Raw genomic sequence first — 21,140 nt, forward strand, 5'->3', positions numbered from 1 at the left:
GGGCCCCCTTGAGATTCTGTATGAATTTTAGGGAAGGTTTTTATATTTCTGCAAAAAAAGCCATTGGGATTTTGACAGAGATTGCGTTAAATCTGTGGATCACTGAGTAGTATTAATATCTTAATGATATTAAGTCTTTCAATCCATGAACATGGGATATCTTTCCATTTATTTGTATCTTCTTTAATTTCTTTCAGCAGTGCTTTGTAGTTTTCAGTGTATAAGTTTTTCACCTCTGGTTAAGTTTATTCCTAAGTATTTTATTCTTTTTGATGTTATTGTAAATGGAATTATTTTCTTAATTTCCTTTTTGGAATGCTCATTAGTGTATAGAAACACAATTGATTTTTGTGTGTTGACTTACATTCTGCAACTTTGCCAAATTTGTTTACTAGTTCTAATAGGTTTTTAAATTTTTTTAAGCTTTAGTATTTTCTACATATACATGGTTTTTTAGATATATATGATTGTGTCATTTGAGAACAGAGATAATGTCTTTCTTTCCAATTTGGATGCTTTCTGTTTCTTTTTCTTGACTAATTGTTCTGGCTGGGACTTCTGATACTACTTTAAATTGAAGTGGCAAAAGTAGGCATCCTTGTCTTGCTCCTGATCTTAGAGGAAAAGCTTTCAGTCTTTTACCATGGAATATGGTGTTATCTATGGGCTTGTCAAATATGGCCTTTATTATGTTGAGGTAGTTTCCTTCTATTCTTAGTTTGTTGAGTGTTTTTATCATGAAAGGGTGTTGAATTTTGTCAAATGCTTTCTCTACATCAGTTGAGATGGTCATGATTTTTTTTCCCTTCATTCTTTTAATGTGGTGTATTACATTGATTTTCCTGTGTTGAACCATCCTTACATTTCAGGAATAAACCCACTTAGTTATGGTATATAATCCTTTTAATGTGCTCTTGAATTCTGTTTGCCAGTACAGTTGTTCCTCAGTATCCACGGGGATTGGTTCCATGGATACGAAAATCTGTGGATGCTAAAGTCCCTTATATAAAGTCCGTTATATAAAGTGACATAATATTTGCATACAGCCTATGTACATTCTCCTGTATAGTTTAAATCATCTCTAGATTACTTATAGTACCTAATACAATATAAATGCTATGTAAATAGTTGCCAGCATGCAGCAAATTCAAGTTTTGCTTTTGGAACTTTCTGGATTTTTTTTCAAATATTTTCAATCCGTGGTTGATTGAATCTGTGGATGTGGAAATCATAGATATGGAGGGCCAACTGTATTTTTTTTTGATGATTTTTGCATCTATATGCATCAGGGATATTGTTCTGTAGTTTTCTTGAAGTGTCTTTGTCTGGCTTTGGTATCAAGATAATTCTGGCCTCATAAAATGGGTTTGAAGATGTTCCCTCTTCAGTTTTTTTTAAAAAATATAATTTAAATTTATTTATTTATTTTTGGCTGTGTTGGGTCTTCATTTCTGTGTGAGGGCTTTCTCTAGTTGTGGCAAGTGGGGGCCGCTCTTCATCACAGCGCGCGGGTCTCTCACTATCGCAGCCTCTCTTGTTGCAGAGCACAGGCTCCAGATGCGCAGGCTCAGTAGTTGTGGCTCATGGGCCTAGTTGCTCCGCAGCATGTGGGATCTTCCCAGACCAGGGCTCGAACCCATGTCCCCTGCATTGGCAGGCAGATTCTCAACAACTGCACCACCAGGGGAGCCCCCCCTCTTCAGTTTTTTGTACGAGTTTGAGGAGACTTGGTTTCAATTCTCTAAATGCTTGGTAGAATTTACTAGTGAAGCCATCTGGTCCTGGGCTTTCCTTTGTTGGGAGGTTTTTGATTACTGATTCAATTTGCTTGCTAGTTATAGGTCTTTTCAGATTTCTGTTTCTTCATGATTCAGTTTTGGCAGGTAATATGTTTCTGAGAATTTATCTATTTCATCTAGATTATCCAATTTGTTGTCACACAAGTGTTCATAGTACTCTCTTATAATCCTTTTTGGTTCTGTAAAAATCAGTTGTCATGTTCCCTATTTCACTTCTGATTTTACTTACTTGAGTCTTCTTTTTTCTTATTAGTCAGTCTAGCTAAAGATTTGTCAATTCTGTAGATCTTTTCAAAACACCAACTTTTGGTTTTGTTGACTTTCTCTCTTGTTTTTCTACTCTCTACTTCATTTATCTCTGCACTAATCCTTATGACTTCCTTCCTTCTGCTAGTTTTGGGTTTGATTTGTTCTTTTCCAGGATCCTTAAGGAGTAAAGTTAGGGTGTTGATTTGAGCTCTTTTTTAATGTGAGGATTTACAGCTGTACATTTCCTTAGTAGCACTGCTTTCTCTAAATTCCATAGTTTTGGTGTGTTGTGTTTTTGTTTTCATTTGTCTCAAGATATTTTCTAGTTTATTTTGTGATTTCTTTGACCCATTGAGTGTTTAAGAGTGTGCTGTTTAATTTTGTACAATTTGTGATTTTTCCAGTTTCCTGTCTGCTATTTCTAGTTTCTTTCCATTGTAATTGGAAAATAGTTTGTATGATTTCAGTTTTTAGAGGTTTATTAAGACTTGTTCTATGGCCTAATAGCTATCTATCTAATGTCTATCATGGAGAATGTTCAATGTACACTTGAGAAAAATGGATACCCTGTTGCTGTTGGGCAGAGTGTTCTGTATATATCTGCTAGGTCTGGTTGATCTTCAATGTTGTTCAAATTCTCTATTTCCTTATTGATCTTCTCTTTGGTTGTTCTATCCATTATTGAAAGTGTGCTCTCTTTTGGTTACTATTTGTATGGAATATTTTTCTCCATCCTTTCACTTTCAACCTGTGTGTGTCCTTAGATCTAAAGTGAGTCTCTTGAAGACAGCACAAATTGCATTTTTCAGCTCCAGAATTTGTTTACTGTAATTTCTACATCTTCGTTGATATTCTCATTTTTCTCATATATTGTTTTCCTGATTTCACTTAGTTGTCTGCCATCTTTCTTCTCCTTCATCTGATTGAGCATATTTAAGACAGTTGTTTTAAAGCCTGTCAATAAGGGGCCTATGTTTCTTGAGAGTTAGTTTCTGGAGATTTACTGTGTTCCTCTGAATGGGCCCTATCTCACCGTTTCTTTGTATGTCTTGTCATCTTTTGTTGGAACTGGGCATTTGAAAAGACATCCACCTCTCCCATTCTTTGCAGACTGTCCCTGTGCAGGGGAAGGCCTTCACTAATCAACCTGGTATGAAAGCTCAGGGTTCTCTCAAATACTTTCTATGGGCGCATCTTCCCTGGGCCTGAGTGTGTGCTTTAACTCCACATCCCCAGTAGACACAACTGCTTTTAAAGGTCCTAATTTCCCCAGCTTTCACTCCTGCTTCTTCTCAGGGGCTTAGATATAGTATTGTATTCCTCTGTCCAAAGTCTTGCTCCCAGTCACCTACAGGACTGCAGACTCCCTGCAGCTGCCTCTGGCAGCAGCACCCACTCCTGCTTTCAGCAATCACCCACACGATATCCAAACGATGCCACCATCCTCCTCATCACTAAGTCAAGAGAGACCTGTTCCTCTGGCAGGTCCCAGACAAGTCAGAACATTGCAAGCAAGTTCCACTCCTTTCCTTCCCTCCCAAGGGATGAGCCAGGAGCTAGCTGGCTTCTTCAACACTGTATTGTGGAAGGCAAGCACAAATGCCATGAAATTTCCTGCATTTAGAGTGAGACGTTTTCTCAATCAGGCAGTCACTTGGTTGTTGCTGCTGCTTAACTGGTTTCTAGGGTTCTCACAAAGCTACTTTGGTCCATGTATTGTTCTATGTTCAGTGTTTCCATGGAGGACTGAGGATTTGTAGATTCCTAGCCTGCCACCTGTTGATGTCACTCTCCTGTCTTCCCCTGGATTTTGATCCAGATATTTCCAATACCCCATTTTCTCTATCTTGTTTAACATTATTAGATATCCCACCAGAAGGACTGTTTTGAATTACCTAGTTTAAATTGCCTACTTTAGTACACTGTTCTTAAATACCATCCTTGGGTTCCAGAGATTACTTCCAATTGGTTAAGATGTTTTCTTAGCTTATGTCTCAACATATTTTTGAATTTCACTAACATATTAGTAACATCTACGTTCAAGTTTGCAGTTGGGCTTCTAACTTTCCTCTTGTATTGTCCTTGGGTTTTTGTCTCCCATAAGATAACACTAACTTCATTAAAATGAGGTAGGAAGAGGAAGGTTTCCTTTTTATACTCTGGAACAGTTATAGTAAATTATTACAACTTGCCTATAAAACTGTGACTCTGATGTTTTATATTTAATTTTAAAGCCTTTTTATTTTAAAATAATTATAGAATTGCAGGTAGTTCAAAGATAGTACAGAGTGTCCTGTATATATTTCATCCCATTTCCCCCAATGGTTAAATCTTCCATAATTATAGTACAATATCAAAACCCAGACATTGACATTGGTAGAATGTGTGTGTGTATAGTTCTATGACATTTTGTCACAGGTGTGGATTCATGTAACTACCACCATCAAAATACAGAACTGTTCCATCACCACAAACATCTCCCTTTTCTACCCTGTTGCAGTCACACCCACTCCTCCTCCCAGTAGCTACTACTACTAACTGTTCTTTTGTGAGGTTCATGAATAATTGCTCTGTTATCAGGGGGTCCACTGCCGTTGTTTGTTGCAGTTGCCAACTTCTGTGTCTATGTAGTGGGACTTCAGCCGTGGGAATCATGCACGACCTTGGTTTCAGGTGTGCCCAGGGGTTCCCAGACCTTGTAGGGCGTGTACATTCAGCAAGTCTGTGGTTCTGAGTTTTCAGCAGCTGACTTCATAGCTGCCTGACCTCCCCGAGCTCTCGTCTCCTGTGCTGTATGTCACAGGGCTCACTGGACCTGGGGTGGAAGGTGGAGGTTGTGGCCCTCTTTTTCTCTTTCTTAATAAGTACTCCTTCACACATACTTTGCTTTGACTCTTAGCTCACTGTACAACAACTGAGTACCTGTCCTCTCGGCGGAAGCTAAGAGAAAAGAATTGGTTTTCCCTCTGGGATGGAAGGCAGAGGCCAACCTTCCGCCCCCAGGCAGGGGTCAGACTGCTTACCGCACTGTGGAGGAGGGTCCAGGGGCACGAAGCCCCGGGCACACAGGTGGATGTAGGCGGCCGCCAGGTTGCAGGCAGGTTGGCGCTCCTGGGTGCCACAGGTGTCCTGGACACATAGGCTGAGGAAGGGTGTGGGGTCCACCTGAAATCCAGCACCCATAGTCAGTGTCCTTGCCCACCACACCCTGGGGAGCAGCACAGAGGAGGGCTATAGGCTAGATCAGGGCAAGGGCCTTCTCTGCCCTGCAGTCCACCTGCTGAGTGGCCTCTGCAGCTGCACACTCACCACCCCGAAGCAGTTCCCCAGGCTGGAGCGGGGGTCCTGGAAGAAGGCCCGGCAGGTGAGGCTCTGTCCCGGGCATGCCCGCCGAGTCTTCTCCATGGCCCTGCAGTCACCACCCACCTGGGGAGACGAACCCAAGACTCAGGCTCCTGCCTGGACCTCCTTTCTCCAGGCAGCTCCACTGGGGGCTGCAGCCCCAGGAGGGAACCACCACCCCCTCGGACTGAGAGGTTCCCTGCAGGTGTGGAACATGCAGGCCCAGGAGCCTCGGAGGTGGGGGCCCCACCCTCCTCAGGTCCACGGCCAATCCACACAGAGGCTTCCCTCTCCGGGGCGCGCCCGGGTCACACCTGTTCCCCTCTCCATCCACAGCCACAGCGTCCTAGTGATGACGCCCGGCCCTGAGGGAGGGAGGGCTGGCTAGCCAGCTCACCTGCCAGGCGGGGGTGACCTCCTCCAGGCTGCTGGCCACCGTGCCGTCCGGCAGCATCAGCTCATTGCTTGCCTCGTTGTCGTTGGTGCCCAGAAGGCCAGCGGACAGGCCTGTGGGGCAGGAAAGGCTGTGAGAGCCTGCTGGCCAGGGTTGGCGGGGGGGGGGGGCATGGCCAGACCCTGCACCCTCCACGCCTGACCCCCCAACACCGGTCCTGGCTCTGAAACTTCACCAGAGGGAGAGGAGAAAAAGGACTGAGAAAAGCATTTGTTCCCTCCCCCACCCAGCAGCCCCATCCCGAGTGGTCGGGATGCAAGCTCTTTACAGGTGTTCCTGGGGCTGCCCAACCAGATCAAGGGGAGCGGCACGTCCCAGAGAAGGGGGCAGCCGTGGGGTCAGAGCTCTGGGCTCAAAGCCTGGCCCTGATGTTCGTGGCTGGAGGAGTGGGGGGGCCCGTAAATTAGCCTGGGTCATGTCACGTGTCCCAGGGGACAGCAGCGGGAGGATCACGTGAGAAGGAGCAGGCCGTGCGCGCTGCAGCGCCTGAAACGGGGCAGCGGCCAGCCAGCGGGGCTGTATCCAGAGTTGCGCTGCCGCTGGAGTAGGGGCTGTCCCAGTGCTGGACGTGATCAAAGCCGGGAGAGATGGCCTTTGACCCTCTTCCAGTTCTGAGCTGTTTGGGCTGTTCTGATACCCGCTCGGGTTGTCAGCCCTGAGGAGCAGCAGAGGCCCAAGAGTGTCCCCGGGCCTCCTGCCCACAGCCTCCCAAGGACTCGGAGTGCTGCCCACTGGGATCTGTCAGTCTCAGCCCTGGAAGCTGACCGCACTGGCTCAGAGGCCGCCAGTGGGGGCCCAGACCCACCGTGCTGCCAGACGCTGAGAGTCAGGCTGCAGAGGCTGGCGTGGAGGTCACAGACCACAGAGACACCGTCCTCACTAGTCAGCTCGATCCTGGGGACGTTGTTCCTCCTGGTCTTGGCGGGAGGCAGATCCAGGTGCAGACAGCTCTCCCCAGGCAGGGAAGAGTTGTACAGCCTGTAGGTCTGCGGGCCAGACAGGGGCTGAGCAGGACAGGTGACAGTCTCCACAGGGCACAGGTGTGTGGACGTGACAGGAGGCAGGAAAGTGTCTGGGCGATGTGCCCACCCGCCCCCCCCCCAACTCTTGCAGGCTCACCTTCAGGCTGGGGCAGAGGATGAGGGTGGTGTGGTTCAACTCCACGGTCAGGGACGTGAGCCCCGAGCCCGCCCGGTTTAGCGTCAGCGAGAATGTGCCGTGAGCGAAGTCCTTGGCCAGCAGCAGGCTGCTGCAGTGGGCACTGATGCCCCACACCTGGCCGTCGAAGGTCACCACATGCCTGGCGCCGGCCACCACAGCGTGGTCTGCAGAGAAGAGGCCGGATGCAGGGGGAGTGGGGCCCGCTGTGCCCGGGACCTGAGCCCACGGGGCAGCCCAGCCTGTCCAGAGCCTGCTCCCTGGCCCATGTCCTCATGGGCAGCCCACGTGGGGAGTGGGGTCTGTCCCCAAGAACCTCTGGCTTCAAGATGACTTGAGCTCTAGGGGTCCCCTCAGGTGAATGAGGTGTGATGCACGCTCCAACACTGACGAACCTCAGAAACTTTACGCTGAGTGAAAAGCCCGTTATAAAAGGGCACGTGTTACGTGACTCCATTCATACGCGGTGTCCAGAACAGGCAAATCCACAGAGACAAAGTAGACTGGGGGTGTAGCTGAGGGATGGGGACACGGAGCTAAGGGATGCAGGGTGTCTTTTTGGGGTGATGAAGGTTCTGTGATGGACGCACACTAGCCACTGAATCAGACACTTTAAATGGGCAACCTGCAGTCTCCCAAGGCACCAGAAATAAAACCAAAAATAAACAGATGGGACCTAACCAAGCTTACAAGCTTTTGTACAACAAAGGAAATCACAAACGAAAAGACAAGCTACAGAATGGGAGAAAATATTTGCAAACGATGAGACCAACTAGGGCTTAATTTCCAAAATATGCAAACAATTCATACAGCTCAATATTAAAAAAACAAACAACCCAATCGAAAAATGGGCAGAAGACATAAATAAACATTTCTCCAAAGAAGACGTACAAATAGCCAATAGGCACATGAAAAGATGCTCAACATCGCTAATTATTAGAGAAATGCAAATCAAAACTACAATGAGGTAGCACTTCACACTGGTCAGAATGGCCATTATTAAAAAGTCTACAGATAACAAATGCTGGAGAGGATGTGGAGAAAAGGGAACCCTCCTACGCTGTTGGTGGAAATGTGAATTGGTACAACCACTACAGAGAACAGTGTGGAGCTTCCTTAGAAAACTAATAACAGAACTACCATATGACCCAGCAATCCCACTCCTGGGCATATATCCAGACAAAACTCTAAATCAAAAAGATACATGCACTGCTATGTTCACAGCAGCATTATTCGCAATAGCTAAGACATGGAAACAACCTAAATTGACTGATGAATGGATAAAGATGTGGTACATATATACAATGGGATACTACTCAGCCATAAAAAAGAATGAAACGATGCCAGGTGCAGCAACATGGATGCAACTAGAGATTATCATGATATCACTTGTATGTGGAATCTAAAATATGACACAGGGACTTCCCTGGCAGTTCAGTGGTTAAGACGCTGCACTTCCAATGCAGGGGATGTGGGTTTGATCCCTGGTCAGAGAACTAAGATTGTACATGCCATGGGGCAACTAAGCCCATGCCCTGCAACTACTGAGCCCTTGCACCACAACTAGACAGCCCGTGTGCCGCAACTACTGAGCCCGTGTGCTCTGGAGCCCACATGCCACAACGAGAGAGAAGCCTGTGCGCTGCAACGAAAGATCCTGCATGCCACAACTAAGACCCAAGGAAGCCAAATAATAAATATTTTTGTAAAAAAGAAACAACAGAATGCCCCCACAAAAGTCAAATGTCTTCATTAAAAAAAAAAAAGTACGGCCAAAGGCTCCATCCAACAGGAGGGAGGTGCCGCGTGGGCCAGGCCCAGCCCTCTTCACGGTGGGCAGGAGGGGGCCCGAGAGAGGGTAGTTCGGACCCCCTGAGCCAGCGCTGCTGCGGAGCAGAGGCTTGCGTGGGGGTCGGGTAAGAGAAGCCCCACCCGTTGAACACACGCCCAGGCCAGGTGCCCGGCAGCTGCTGGCCCGTGACAGCCCGTGATGGCCTCACGAGGAGGGCACTAGGAGCCCCTTGTCAGGTGTCAGAGCTGAAGGTCACAGGCCGGTCCCCGGTCGCACACATGGAACCCAAAGACCAGGCTGTTTCCAGTCGCCACGCTGCCTAGCGGACAAGTACCCCCAGACTCTGGGGGGGCTCCCACCTGCCCAAGCCTCCGCGTTCCCACCTGTGAGCTCACAAGACCCGATGCTACATACCCGTCCTTGCCAAGCTTTCCCACTGACTTGAGACCCTGCCGGGCACCAAAGGCGCACACTCGTTACCACACCGGTGAGCCACGTTGCCCCCTCCAGGTGCCAGAGAGGTGAGGAGACTCACCAGATCGCACTCAGGGCAGCGGATGCAAACTCCAGGGGCTCCAAGCCCCCAGGGCCCCCAGAGCTGCGTCTGGTCCCAGCACTGCCTGTGGCTCCGGGCCTTGCCTGACGGACAGTCTGGACTCAATTAGTGGCCTTGCGGCTGCAACTGGAGGTCTGCCTGGTGCTTCTCCTGCAGAGTCTGCCTGGAGGGAGCTGGCCCTGGCCCTCAGTCCCTCGCCGCGCCTCCGCGCTGGGTTCCAGGCTCAGGCTTTTACTTTCTGGCCAAAAGCCTGGATCTGCAGCCCAACCCTCATCCTGTTTGACGTTGGGAAGCCCAGTAACCTCTGGAATCAGCCTGGGATCAGATGGGCCCAGCACTACAATGCTAAGGCTTCCCTGTACTACTAGGGGATGGTCCCACTGTCTATCTGGCCCTGCCAGGTCCTGCTGCCACGTTCCAAAGGGTAGAGGGGTCCCGGGGAGGAGGGCGGCGTAGGACTCACATCCAGAGGGGGCCCCCAGCAGACGGTGTTTGAGCCGGTGGTACTCGGCCAGCACGCTGGTCCCATACAGCTCTCGGAGTGGCCGCAGCAACTTCTCCTCCACCAGGTGGCTGGTCACCCGGGCCACGTCCAGGGGCTCGTCCCCTGCAGGCAGCATCGGCAGTGTCACCACCACTGAGTGGTCCCTGGAGGGAGCACAGAGGAGCTGGGAGACCCCAGCACAAGTCGTGCCTGTCGGAGCCTCACTTTCCGCGGCCGCAGGATGGCCATGTAAGGGTCCGGCGCAAGCTGACCTCCACGGAACGTCAGCCTCTTAGGGAGGGCACAGGCTTTGTTTGGGAGGTGGAGGCTGGGGGTAGAAATGACTGTCCTATTTTAAGGACGCAGGCATCTGATCTCCTGCCAGGGGCCTGAACGTATGTGCCTTGGCGGGGCCTCCGGCCTGTGTGGGGAAGGGGCTCCTCAGGCCTGTCCCTGAAGCTGGCTCTGCTGCTCCTTCAGGGCCAGTGACTCCTCCAAAACCTCCAAATTGCTCTACGGCCCAGGCCTCAGAAAGCTGCCTCAGTGGGGTGTCCTGATGGCGTCTCAAACTCAGCAGGTCGGAAAGAGCTCCAGACACCCACTCCCACCACAGCAGGCTGAGCAACAGCCCCAAAGACGCCCAAGTTCCTGGAACCTGTGACTGTGTTATCTCAGGAGGCCAAAGGGACTCTGCAGGTGTGACTACACTAAAGATTTTGAGACAGATTTCCAGGTGGCCAATGGAATCACAATGGACCTTATAAGAGAGGCAGGAGGGTCAGAGAGAAGATATAAGGACAACAGTCAGAGGGGAGAAGATGCTGCCCTGTTGGCTTTGAAGATGGAGGTGGGGGCCACGAGCCGAGGCAAGCAGGCAGCCTGCAGGGGCTGGGAAGGGAAGGGCTATGCCCTGAGCCTCTCGGAGGAACCTGCCATTCATTTTGAATTTCTGACCTCCAGAACTACACGAGAACACATCTGTGTCGCTTAAGCCACTGAACTTGTGGTCATTTGCTGTGGTAGCCACAGGAAACCAACAGAGCTCCAAGCTGCTCCCTGCACACCAGTCATCCCCATCACTCCGTAGATGGACCCTCCATCCTTCCAGTCATCAAAGCCAAGACCCTGGGGGTCATCCCTGGCTCTTCTCTTTCACCACCTACATCCAATCTGTCAACCAATCCTACAGGCTTGTCCTTACAACACCCGGAACCTGACTGCCTCGCACCCCCTCCGCGGCTGCCGCTGCTTGGCGCAGCTACTCTCCCATCTCGCCTGGACCATTCTAAACTGGGCTCCCTGCTTCTATCCCCCTCCCTGCCCCCAGTCTTTATTCTCAACACTGGGGCCAGAGGAATCTTTTTAGATGAAAGGTAGCTCATGTCCTTCCTCAGCTCAAAATCTCCTGTGTGTTCCCATTTCAGAGTAAGAGACAAAGGCCCCAGGCTGCCCGGAACCCGTTACCCGCCCCCCCCCCCGCACCCGCGACTCCTCCACTCTCTGCTCCAGCCCCCTGGCTTCCTTCAGATTCCTCAAGCAGGAAGTGCACTCCCACCCCTGGGCCTTTGCACCAGCTGTGCCCTCTGCCTGGAACGCTCTTCCCATGATGTGCACCCGGCTCACTCCCTCACCCTTCAAGCCCTTGCTCAAATGCTACCTTCTCACTGAAGCCAACCACAGCCTCACTCTTTATAATGCCCCCATCGGGGGCTTCTCTGGCGGTCCAGTGGTTAAGACTCTGCGCTTCCACTGCCGGGGGCACGGGTTGGATTCCTAGTTGGGGAACTAAGATCCCACGTGCCCCCCAGCCAAAATAAACAAAAAGATTTAAAAAATAAAAATAAAATGCCCCCATCAACCCACATGTCCTGCCTTTTTTTTTTCTGTAGCACTTGGTACCTAACATCTAGCTCAGAGGTCGGTAGACTGTGGTCCATGGCCGAATCCAACCTGGGTCCTGCTTTGGAATGGCCTGCAAGCTAAGAATGGCTTTTACTGTTTAAAGGATCCTTAACAAAAACAAAAAACGAAGGCTACGTGAGAGACCATCGGGCTACAAATCCTGAACACATCACTCTCAGGCCCTTTATAGGAAGGCCTGCCGCCCCTGAGGGTAGATAACCTGGTCATTGTGTTCAGTGACCGTCTCCCTGCTCAGCCATGGCCCTCGTGAGGGCCAGGATCTATCCCACTCGCCGCTGTCTGCAAACCTAAAACAGCGCCTGCTCAGAGACAGTGCTCATAAAATATCCGTGGAATGAAGAATAAGCCTCAGTTTCCTTATCTGTAAAATGGGCTGATAATGTCTCTATGGAAGGGCTGTCAGGGGAGCAGATGAGACGGAGGGTGTGCCTGGCGTGGGGCAGGACCGCAGAGGGGACAAGTTACCTGGCTGAGAAGCTGTACAGGTCCAGCAAGGGTTTGCAGAGCCGTCTCAGTGCCTGTGAGAACACAGCTTCAGCCCAAGACAGCATCTGGTGGGTGGCCTGGAGCAGGTGGGGGCAGTGAGAGCCGTCAGGGCCATCCCTGCCCGCAGGGCCGCCGCCCTCCCCCTCGCCCCACCTCACCAGCTCCAGGGCGCCCCTCGTGGCCTCCAGCGCCGCCGCGATGGGCCCGGACCCCCAGGTCCCCGGCGTCCCGGACACCCAGGCCTGCAGCCGCTGCACGGCCTCCTCGGCCCGCTCCTGCCACACCTTGTCCAGGGGCTGCACTGTCACCTCCAAGTAGGCATCCTTCAGCGTGGCCAGGGGCTCTGCAAAGGCAGCCACCACCCACCGTGAGGCCTCCCGGTCCTGGTGGCAGGTGAGATGCCGCTACCCGCATCCCAGGCCCACAAAGGAAAACCAGCCCCCCGACAACCCGGGCCTCCAGGAAGGAAATAGGACCTGTGACCTGGAATGAGGTGGTGGCACTAGAGACTGGAAAAGAGTTAGCCCGGCAGGCCTGAGACTGCCCAACTGCAAGGCCTGTTCACAGGGTCAGCCCTGGCTGGATTCTGGGGGGTTCCCACCATTCCCAGACCTGATAAGAGGGCCTCACTGTGCCTGGATTGCACGAACAATGTGGTTTACATTGAACACCCCCTTTCCTTCTGCGAGTCTGGAATGTTGGTCTGTGCCAGGCAGAGGCTCATACGTGACCAGCCCCCAATGAGAAGCCTGGGCGCAGGGTCTCTAACGAGCTCCCCTGGCAGACAGCGTTTGACACGTGTTGTCACAATTCAAAGCTGGGGGAGTGGAGGGCGTCCTGTGTGCCCCCACTGGGAGAGGAGTCTGGAAGCTCGTGCTCGGTCTCCCTAGAACCTCCCCTGCACCTGTCCCTCCGCCACCTGGCTCTGTATCCTGTCCTTGTAGCAAATCATAGCCGTGGGTGCAACTATGTCCTGAGAGCTGTGAGTCCTAGTGAATCACGAGGCTGGGGGTGGCCCTGGGATTCTGACAAAGGGACACAAGCAGGGGTGAGAGTACATTTAATAGGCTGTCTGGCCCGAGCACTGGCCAGTCAGAGGGACGGCCGCCCTGGTGCTGGGCAGGGTCCTGGGGCTCCCTGCTGGGCCAGCTGTCAGCCCTGGTGCTCCTGGGAGAGGCTGGGGGGGGGTCCCAGCACCGCCAGGAGGGCGCTCGGGACAGCAGCCTTCACGACCCGCACGGTCTCACTGGTGCTTAGCACAGAACCAGAAATAGGCCCTAGAATCTACGGCAGTGGGCCTAATAGAAGTAAAGCTATATACCCAAGAGAAATCAGGCGGGGACCGAAGAAACTTGGGCAGCAGTCCCAGAAGAGGTAAGGCAGCAGGCATGAGGGATATGAGCTTGGAGACTGACAAGAATGGACACTGTTCCAAAAGTCTGAAGGCTCTAGATCCATGAGAAATAAGGCAGAGGGTCTAAAGGAAGTTGGGCTGCAGGCCTGCCAGAAATCAGGTGGCCTTTCTGGTTGAACCAGTAGCCCAGGCCGAGCGTGAGGGGCCTGGGGTCGGGGGCCCTGGGATCAGGTGTGGATCTGGGTGCACGGTCACGCCCTGACTCCTGCACTCACGTTCCAGCTCATCCCGCAGCTGCTCCAGCCCTGCCTGCAGCCTCTCCAGGTAGAGCGGCACGCGGTGTGTCAGCCCCTGCCTGGCCCGGCTCTGGTCCCACAGCGCAGCCACCGCCCGGCCGCTCTCCCGCACGGCCCCCAGCCCCGCCTGGCACAGCTGCAGAAGGGGGCCTGCCACGCCATCCAGGGCACCCGCCGGCTGCACCTGGGCAGGGGAACGGGGGCACAGAAAGCTCCAGAAGACCCTCATGTCCATGAGGGAGGCCCGGGACGAGCCAGAGGGGTGACCTCCCACAGCCTCACGCTCCCTCCCGTTCTCCAAGGGTGCCCCCGACATCACAGTGCACTCTACCCACCAGGCGCTGGAACCTTCTCACGTAGGCGTCCAAGCCATGGATCTTCTCCTCCAGCCGGGCTTGCACCTGGGACCCAAGAGCAGCCACCCTGGACTGCGGACACAGAGGGACAGGCTGGGCCTCACGGGAACGAAGTGGACAGAATGCTCTCGGTGCCGGCAGCAACGCCCAAGGACGTGCTGGCCACACTACGGGCTGTCTGCCTCTGGTTTCCTTGGTACTCCTGGACTTAGGGATCCTGGTCCTGTGGCCTCTGCCCGGGCAGGGTGGGGGTCGGGGGTAGGAATAACACCCCTCCCCCCAGCCCTGGGCCCTCTCACCTCCACGTGGCCCAGCAGGGCCCCCTGGCAGCCATGTGCAGCCAAGCGGAGGCTCTGGTTGGCAGCCTGCAGGGTCAGGCGTCCCAGGGGCTGGATGGGCTGCCCGCTGTCCTGGAACAGGGCCTCCACCTCCGCAGTCCGCCTGTGGGCACATGCCCGCAGCACCACACTCTCCTCTTGCCTCCCTGGGGCCAGGAAGGGACCCGCCGTTGTACCCAGGACTCGTCCATCTGCCTCCCAGCTGCCCACTCCTCCCGCTCTCCACAGCCTTCTGTAGCTCCCCACTGCCCACAGGCAGAGTCTCAAAGGCCCAAGGATTTGAGGGCCTTGAACTGAGCTGCCTAAATCAACCTCCAAACCCCTGAAGCCTGGTTTCTGCCCCATCCCCCAGCCCACACCCACCTCTGGTCCAGACTTACCCAGCCTCTCCTGGCACCACAGGTGACCACAGGAAGCTCATCATCACCTCCAAGCTGGGGGTACCACCAAGTCCTACCAGGGTTTCCTCTGACTTCGAGCTCTCAGCACCCCAATCTCTGTCCACTCTTGGGCCAAGCTGGGGCCTTGGCCAGGCCGCTGAGCCACACCAGTACCTCCACTCACCTTCCTTGTGGGCCACCGAGGCCTGGAAGCAGCTCGGGGCCCGGGACACCAACAGCCTCACTTTCTCGTCCCCGTCGTCCACATTTCCCTCCAGCTGGACCAAGCTTCGAGAAGCTGAGGTGGAGACCCGACCCAGCAGGCCAAACTGCTGAGCCTTGGGGCCGCGGAGCTGGGAGGCGAAGGGCAGAGGCCTGAGTGCAGCCTGGCCTCTGGCCTCTGGCCCCTGTTGGCCCCAGGCCCAGGGAGAGGTGGCTGAGGAGGGTGAGGTTGAACCTGCAGGGAAAAGGCAATGCCCACCCGCCTCCACATCTTCAGGGGCACTGGGTCCCCCCACCTTACACCCCTGCCACAGGGCTCAGAATCCTACCAACTGCAGAAAATGCTTATTAAAATCCACATCCAGGGACCTAACCAAGCGCGGCGCACAGCATCCAAGTAGCTTAAAAATTCCTGCTGCCGAGGCCTCACCCCAGAGATTCTGACTTAACTGATTGGAGGAGGGGCTGGGCACTGGCATCTTTACGTTCCCAGTGCCCAGGTGTCTCCACCTGCAGGCCAGGGTTTCCATGTTTGCATGAGAACCACTGCAAATGTCTCCACAAGTTCAAGGAAGACATCGTGGGTAGCACCCAGCATAAAGGCCGGCACTGAGCAGTTCATCCCAGCCCTTGCAGCCACCAGCCTTGAGGGAAGGGGACACAAGACAGGAGGGTTTCGAATGGGGTGGGGCAAAGGCAGGAAAAGCCTCAGAGGCCTTAAGAGAAGGAACCCTAGGGAGACCTTGCAGGGGGGAGGCCAATGGGCTGATTAAGAAGCCGTTGTAGGGGAGGGGAGCCACCTCTGGCCTGAATTCAGCTGCTCTGTATTCTAGTCCAGATATTGCAGCTAACAAGCTGTGCAGCCTTGAGTAAGTGTGTTACCCTCTCTGGGCCTCAGGTTCAAAATCTATAAGATCGGATATAGAATGGTGGTTCTCAAAATTTATCAGCAATCAGTGTGTGTGTGTGTGTGTGTGTGTGCGTGCGCGCGCGCGTGTGCGTGTGCGTGTGTGTGTGTGTGTGTGAGGTGTGTTATGGGCTTATATTCCTCAAAAAGATCTGTTCAAGTTCTAACCCTTGGTACCTGTAAATGTGACGTTATTTGGAAATAGGTTCTTTGTAGATGAACTAAAATTACGATGATGTCATACTGGATTAGGGTAAGCCCGAAATCCAATAACTGGTGTCCTCATAAGAAGGCCACGTGAAGACAGAGACAGAGATTGGAATAATGCAGTCACAGCTAAGGAACGCCTGGATTGCTGGCAGCCCCCAGAAGCTGGAAGAGGTGAGGAAGGATTCCTTCCTGGAGCTTCTGGAGGGAGCATAGCCCTGCTGACACCTTGATTTTAGATTTCTAACCTCCAGAACTGTGAAAGAAGACATTTCTGTCGTGCTAAACCACTGAGTTGGGGCTAATTTGTTACAGCAGCCCTAGGAGTCCAATTCAGGGTACTCACTGAACATGCAGCTTCCTAAGTGGGTGGGAGGGGTGGAGCCCAGGAATCCTTAGGGGATTTCACAGTGCATGAGGTGAGCCCGAGGCGGGGTGTCCTGCAGACCACAGCTGAGGTGTCCGTCCTAGTCACTGTCACTGAGTGGCGAGCGCCCCAGCAGCCGGGGTGAGTGCCTGACCTCCCGAATCTGTCCCTCTTCTCCGCCGGGTTGGTGTAGAGACCAAACAAGGCTGTGAAAGGCCTCTCTCCACACCACGGACCCCAAAATGGGGCAAGCAGAGAGGGGGTGGGCAAGGGAGAAGCGGTTAGAACCAGCTGCGCACATGCTCAGGATGGAAGCAGGAGGACCAGCCGCTCCCTGGCCGCCCACCGCGGGTTGGGCCCCACGGGGCTCACTCCCAGTCCTCCGATTCTGGGGAAGTGAGCCTTGGGGCACCCGGATTACAGGTGCGGGAGTGGCTGGGGGCCTGGCTGGCAAACGGGGAAACGAGAGCCAGCCTTGGCGAAACTCGGAAAGGAAAACTCTTTTGAAACTGCCACCGCTCCTGGGCTCGGAAACAGGAGCTGAGTGAGCTCCAGACACAGAAATGCCTCATCCGGCGTTGGATGCTGGAAGGAAAATCCCATCTCATGAGCACCTACTGTGTGCACGTGCTGTGCAAACTCTGTTTCTTTTCCTCCCAACAATTCTGCAAAGGACATGGGATTTGTTCCCATTTGACAGAGAAGACTGAGGCTTGAAGAGGGAAAGTCACAAGGTCAAGGTCACCCAGCCAGGGAGACACAGAGATGGGTGGATGACAGCACTTATGGCGCACCTCCTGTATGCCCGTGCTGTGTGGGGGGAGGGGAGGGGTGCCCAGAACCCCACTGACCACCCTGTGAAATATACCTGATCCCCACTTACAGATGAGGAAATGGGGCTCAAAGAGGTCCGTTCCCAATAGCCCTTGGCCAGGTGGGAGCAGAGCAGGTATGGAACCCAGCTCTGCCCCCTTCTACCTCCCTGGGCTGCTGGGAGGTGGAAGGGGTAGGAGAAGACTCGGCCAGTAATAGCTAATAATAATAGCAGCTAATACTTACTTAGTGGCTGCTTTGTATCAGGCACTATTCTAAGCAATCTATACGTATTAACATACTTAATCCCTGCAATATTAATGCCATGGGAGGTAGGGTAGGTGCAATGATTATCCGCCACTTTACAGGCGAAGGAACTGAGGCACAGAGAGGCGAAGTACGTTGCTAGCCAGGAAGAGGTTGGGCTGGGATTCAAACCCTGGGAGTCCAGCCACTGCCTCTCGGTTATAGGAAGGGCTGATGTTGGGGCAGCAGAGGAGCTGCTCAGGGCGGGGGGGCCAGCCACAGGGGGTCCCACCTACAGTTAAGCTCAGGTCCCCACTAGGGTGCCAGTCTGCAGTTCTAATACTGGCCACTAGATGGCAGGGCCACCCAGGCAGTGGTGGTCCACTGGGCAGAGAGAGACAGAGGGACATCAGAGTATCCTGCCTATGGGGTGGGCAGTCCCGACCCAGCCACCTTACCTCTAGCTCCCCGGAGAAGTCAGGCATCCGGGGCCTGCTGTGGTTGCGGAGGGTCAGGCTGAGGTGCAGGCTGTGGTCTGGGTCTGGGGCGAGGCCCAGCTGGCATTTGGAGTGTAGCAGAAGCCCACCGCTGCCCAAGGTGTGCTCCCCGGAGACCGAGAGGGCCTGGAACGAAAGGGTGGGGTGTCAGTGGTCAGGGAGGTGCAGGAGCACAGCTTCCTCTCCCTATGCCCTGGTCCAGGCTACTATCCCTCATGCCAGGACTGTCACAATAGCCTATCAGGTCTCCCAGCCTCCATTCCTGCCCCAGCCCACAGCCCCTCCTCCACTTGGCAGCCAGGCTAAGTTTCAAAAAAAAATGCAAATCAGACACTGTCCAACCCCCCCCCCCCCCCCGCCCGGCTCAAAGCCTCTGCCTTCCCATTGCGCTTAGAGGAGAAGCCGGTCTCCTTGGCGGGTCCTACGGGTCTGCGTTATCTTCTAACCTCGCCCTCTCGCTCTCTCTATAAGGGCCACCCTGTGTTCCTCAAACACTCTAAGCATGCTCCTGCCACAGGGCCTTTGCACGGGCTGTTCCCGCTGCAGTTTGCATTCGTCAGCAAGGCCCCCTGCAGTCCCCTGTCCACTCTCCCTGCTTCGTTCCTTCACAGCATTCACCACACCTGACTGCGTATCATGCATCTTGTCTGGTTTTTCTTCTTCTACCCACTGGACTGTGAGCTTCAGGAGGGCAGGCACCTCGTCTGTCCCTTTCACCGTCCTTGCCCCTGCACCTAGAACAGAGCCTGGCAGAGGTAAGACTTACAAATGCTTTCTGAATGGATGAACAGATTGGGGGTTGGCAAACTATGGCTCATGGGCCGAATCTGGCTCACTGCCTGTCCTTGTAGATAGATCTTTATTGGGAATGGCCATACCCATTCATTTACATGTCATCTACGGTGGCTTTCATGACACAATGCCAGAGTTGCAACAGAGACCATATGGTCTGCAAGACTTAAAATACTTACCATCTGGCTCTTTACAGAAAACGTTTGACCCCTGGGATGTGGGGAATGGGAGGATGGAGGGATGAATGGATGGAGGGATGGGAGGGAGGATGGGAGGGTGGGTAGATGGATGGATGGATGTTTGGATGGTTGAGAAGAGGGGTGGGTGGGTGGGCGGAAGGAAGGGTGGAAAGAATGCAGAAAGACCAATCAACCCGCTAACAAACTCGGGGGAATGTTGGGGGGATAGGGGTCCCAACACCTCCCCCTAATAATAATGACGAAAGCAGCAGCTTTTGTTTATGCGTTGAGCACTCTCCCAGTGTCACAGCTTAAATTTCACAATCACCCTACATGCTGGAACCAACTGCATCTTCCATCCTTCAGATGAAGCACTGGATGTTCAGAGAGGAGAGAGCCCTGCCCAGGGTCGCCCAGTGGCATGTGCAGAGCTGTGATGACGGCATCCAGCTCCCTCACTCACACCCCTGACCTGGGCGGGCACCCTCCTCTCTCCTCACCACCAGGGTCCCTGGGCCTTTCCCTGGGACAGACTCACCCTGGGCAGGTGGCAGAGCCCCAGATGCAGGGAATGGCGCAGCCAGTGGGCATAGTCAGTCTCCATGACTCCCTGGAAACTCTGCGTGGCGCAGGAGGCCGTGAGGACGCGCTCCAGTGTGGTCTCTGCACGGATCTTGTCCGGGCGGGACGGCTGGTGCCTCTGGAAGGAGAAGGCACCGTGGGATGGGGGTTCGTCCCAGAAGAGAGAGTGCCCATGGCCAGCGGCAGTCAGGAGCCCCCCACAAGAGGAGGGGGATGCCAGAAATCCCACCATCAGAGCCCTGGTCAGCCCCACAGCAGCCGTTTACACTCTGAGCAGGACTTCTGTTGGGAGACTGAGGGGGGCTGGGCCTAAGGAGACCCAGAAGGGGCAAGGGGACTTGCAGGGCTAGCTGTCGCTGTCTCTCCCTAGCCCATCAGGAGCCCCAGGCAGGCGGTGCTGCTGGAGAGACCTTGACCCTGACACCTCTGGAAACCTGACCTCCCGACCTCCCCCCACCCCTCCCCAGAAGCCCACTGGCGTCACCAGCTCCTTCCCCGTCTGCTCCCCAAGTGCTTGCCTCATGCTGGGTGCCTTGCTTTCCTTACCTCCCAGAGCTCTCACTACACTCCAGTCAGGGAAGGATTACTGCACCCATTTCACAGATGAGAAAACCAAGGTTCACAGTGGAGAAATGAGTTGCCCGGGATCCACAGCACAACTAGCACTTACACCCAGGACCCTAGGGCCCCAGAGCCAGGCACTTCCTGAAGCAGGTGGGGACCCCCAACCCCCCAGGCCTCACCTCATACGTCAGGTTCTGCTGCACCCGGCGTCCGTCCCAGGACAGATCGAGCCACTCGCTGAACACGGCTGGGGTCTGTGTTAAGGCCCCACAGGCCCTGAGGGCGCCCAGGCCCCAGGTGTCCTGGAGCTGAAGAGGATGGAGGACGTGACTGGGGGCACAGAGGGCAACACAGGGCTCAGAGAAAGGCCTGTGCCTGATGAGCAGGGCAGCCAGTGCCTACCTGCCCCGGGGAGGTGGCCACGCAACCATCCCAGGAGGTGCTGTGCGCCAAGGACCTGTCGGCCCAGGTGAGCTGCAAAGTCGCAGGCTGCCCTCCATTCCAGGCAAGCTGTACCTGCAAGGACGTGGGGCCAGTGGCGGGCGGAGGAGAGAGGTGGGGAGTGGAGACGGTGCCTCCTCTTGCGGCTCGTGTTCGTAAGAGCTTAGAGCCACGCTCAGGCTGGGAGGCCAGAGGCGTTTAGATGGAAAACTCCTCATTCTCAACACCCAGACTCATCATTCCCAAAGACAGAATGAAATCTGAGCCCCTCACTGGGGTTCGTGGGGCTGCTGTGGACTGACTCACATCACCCCACGAGTTCGTATGTTGAAGCCCTAATCCCCAATGTGACAGCA

The 21,140-nt window shown here is 53.8% G+C and overlaps 1 protein-coding gene across 1 annotated transcript in view; it reads right to left on the bottom strand.

Annotated features, from left to right (window-relative positions):
• Nucleotides 1–21,140, bottom strand: part of LOC132506262 (uncharacterized) — a 190,512-nt gene that overhangs the window by 13,399 nt on the left and 155,973 nt on the right. The window contains exons 52-67 of the mRNA XM_060124800.1: nucleotides 20,746–20,859; nucleotides 20,523–20,651; nucleotides 19,736–19,897; nucleotides 18,188–18,352; nucleotides 15,152–15,320; nucleotides 14,549–14,733; nucleotides 14,229–14,321; nucleotides 13,873–14,077; nucleotides 12,402–12,586; nucleotides 12,223–12,320; nucleotides 9,814–9,998; nucleotides 6,964–7,169; nucleotides 6,650–6,830; nucleotides 5,788–5,897; nucleotides 5,358–5,474; nucleotides 5,072–5,213 (exon numbers count right to left, since the gene is read on the bottom strand). Of these exons, the coding sequence (XP_059980783.1) occupies nucleotides 5,072–5,213; nucleotides 5,358–5,474; nucleotides 5,788–5,897; nucleotides 6,650–6,830; nucleotides 6,964–7,169; nucleotides 9,814–9,998; nucleotides 12,223–12,320; nucleotides 12,402–12,586; nucleotides 13,873–14,077; nucleotides 14,229–14,321; nucleotides 14,549–14,733; nucleotides 15,152–15,320; nucleotides 18,188–18,352; nucleotides 19,736–19,897; nucleotides 20,523–20,651; nucleotides 20,746–20,859 (2,446 nt within the window). The remainder of the gene's footprint in view (nucleotides 1–5,071; nucleotides 5,214–5,357; nucleotides 5,475–5,787; nucleotides 5,898–6,649; nucleotides 6,831–6,963; nucleotides 7,170–9,813; nucleotides 9,999–12,222; nucleotides 12,321–12,401; nucleotides 12,587–13,872; nucleotides 14,078–14,228; nucleotides 14,322–14,548; nucleotides 14,734–15,151; nucleotides 15,321–18,187; nucleotides 18,353–19,735; nucleotides 19,898–20,522; nucleotides 20,652–20,745; nucleotides 20,860–21,140) is intronic.

Source organism: Lagenorhynchus albirostris, chromosome 15 (assembly GCF_949774975.1).
Source record: "Lagenorhynchus albirostris chromosome 15, mLagAlb1.1, whole genome shotgun sequence".
Classification (NCBI taxonomy): Eukaryota; Metazoa; Chordata; class Mammalia; order Artiodactyla; family Delphinidae; genus Lagenorhynchus; species Lagenorhynchus albirostris.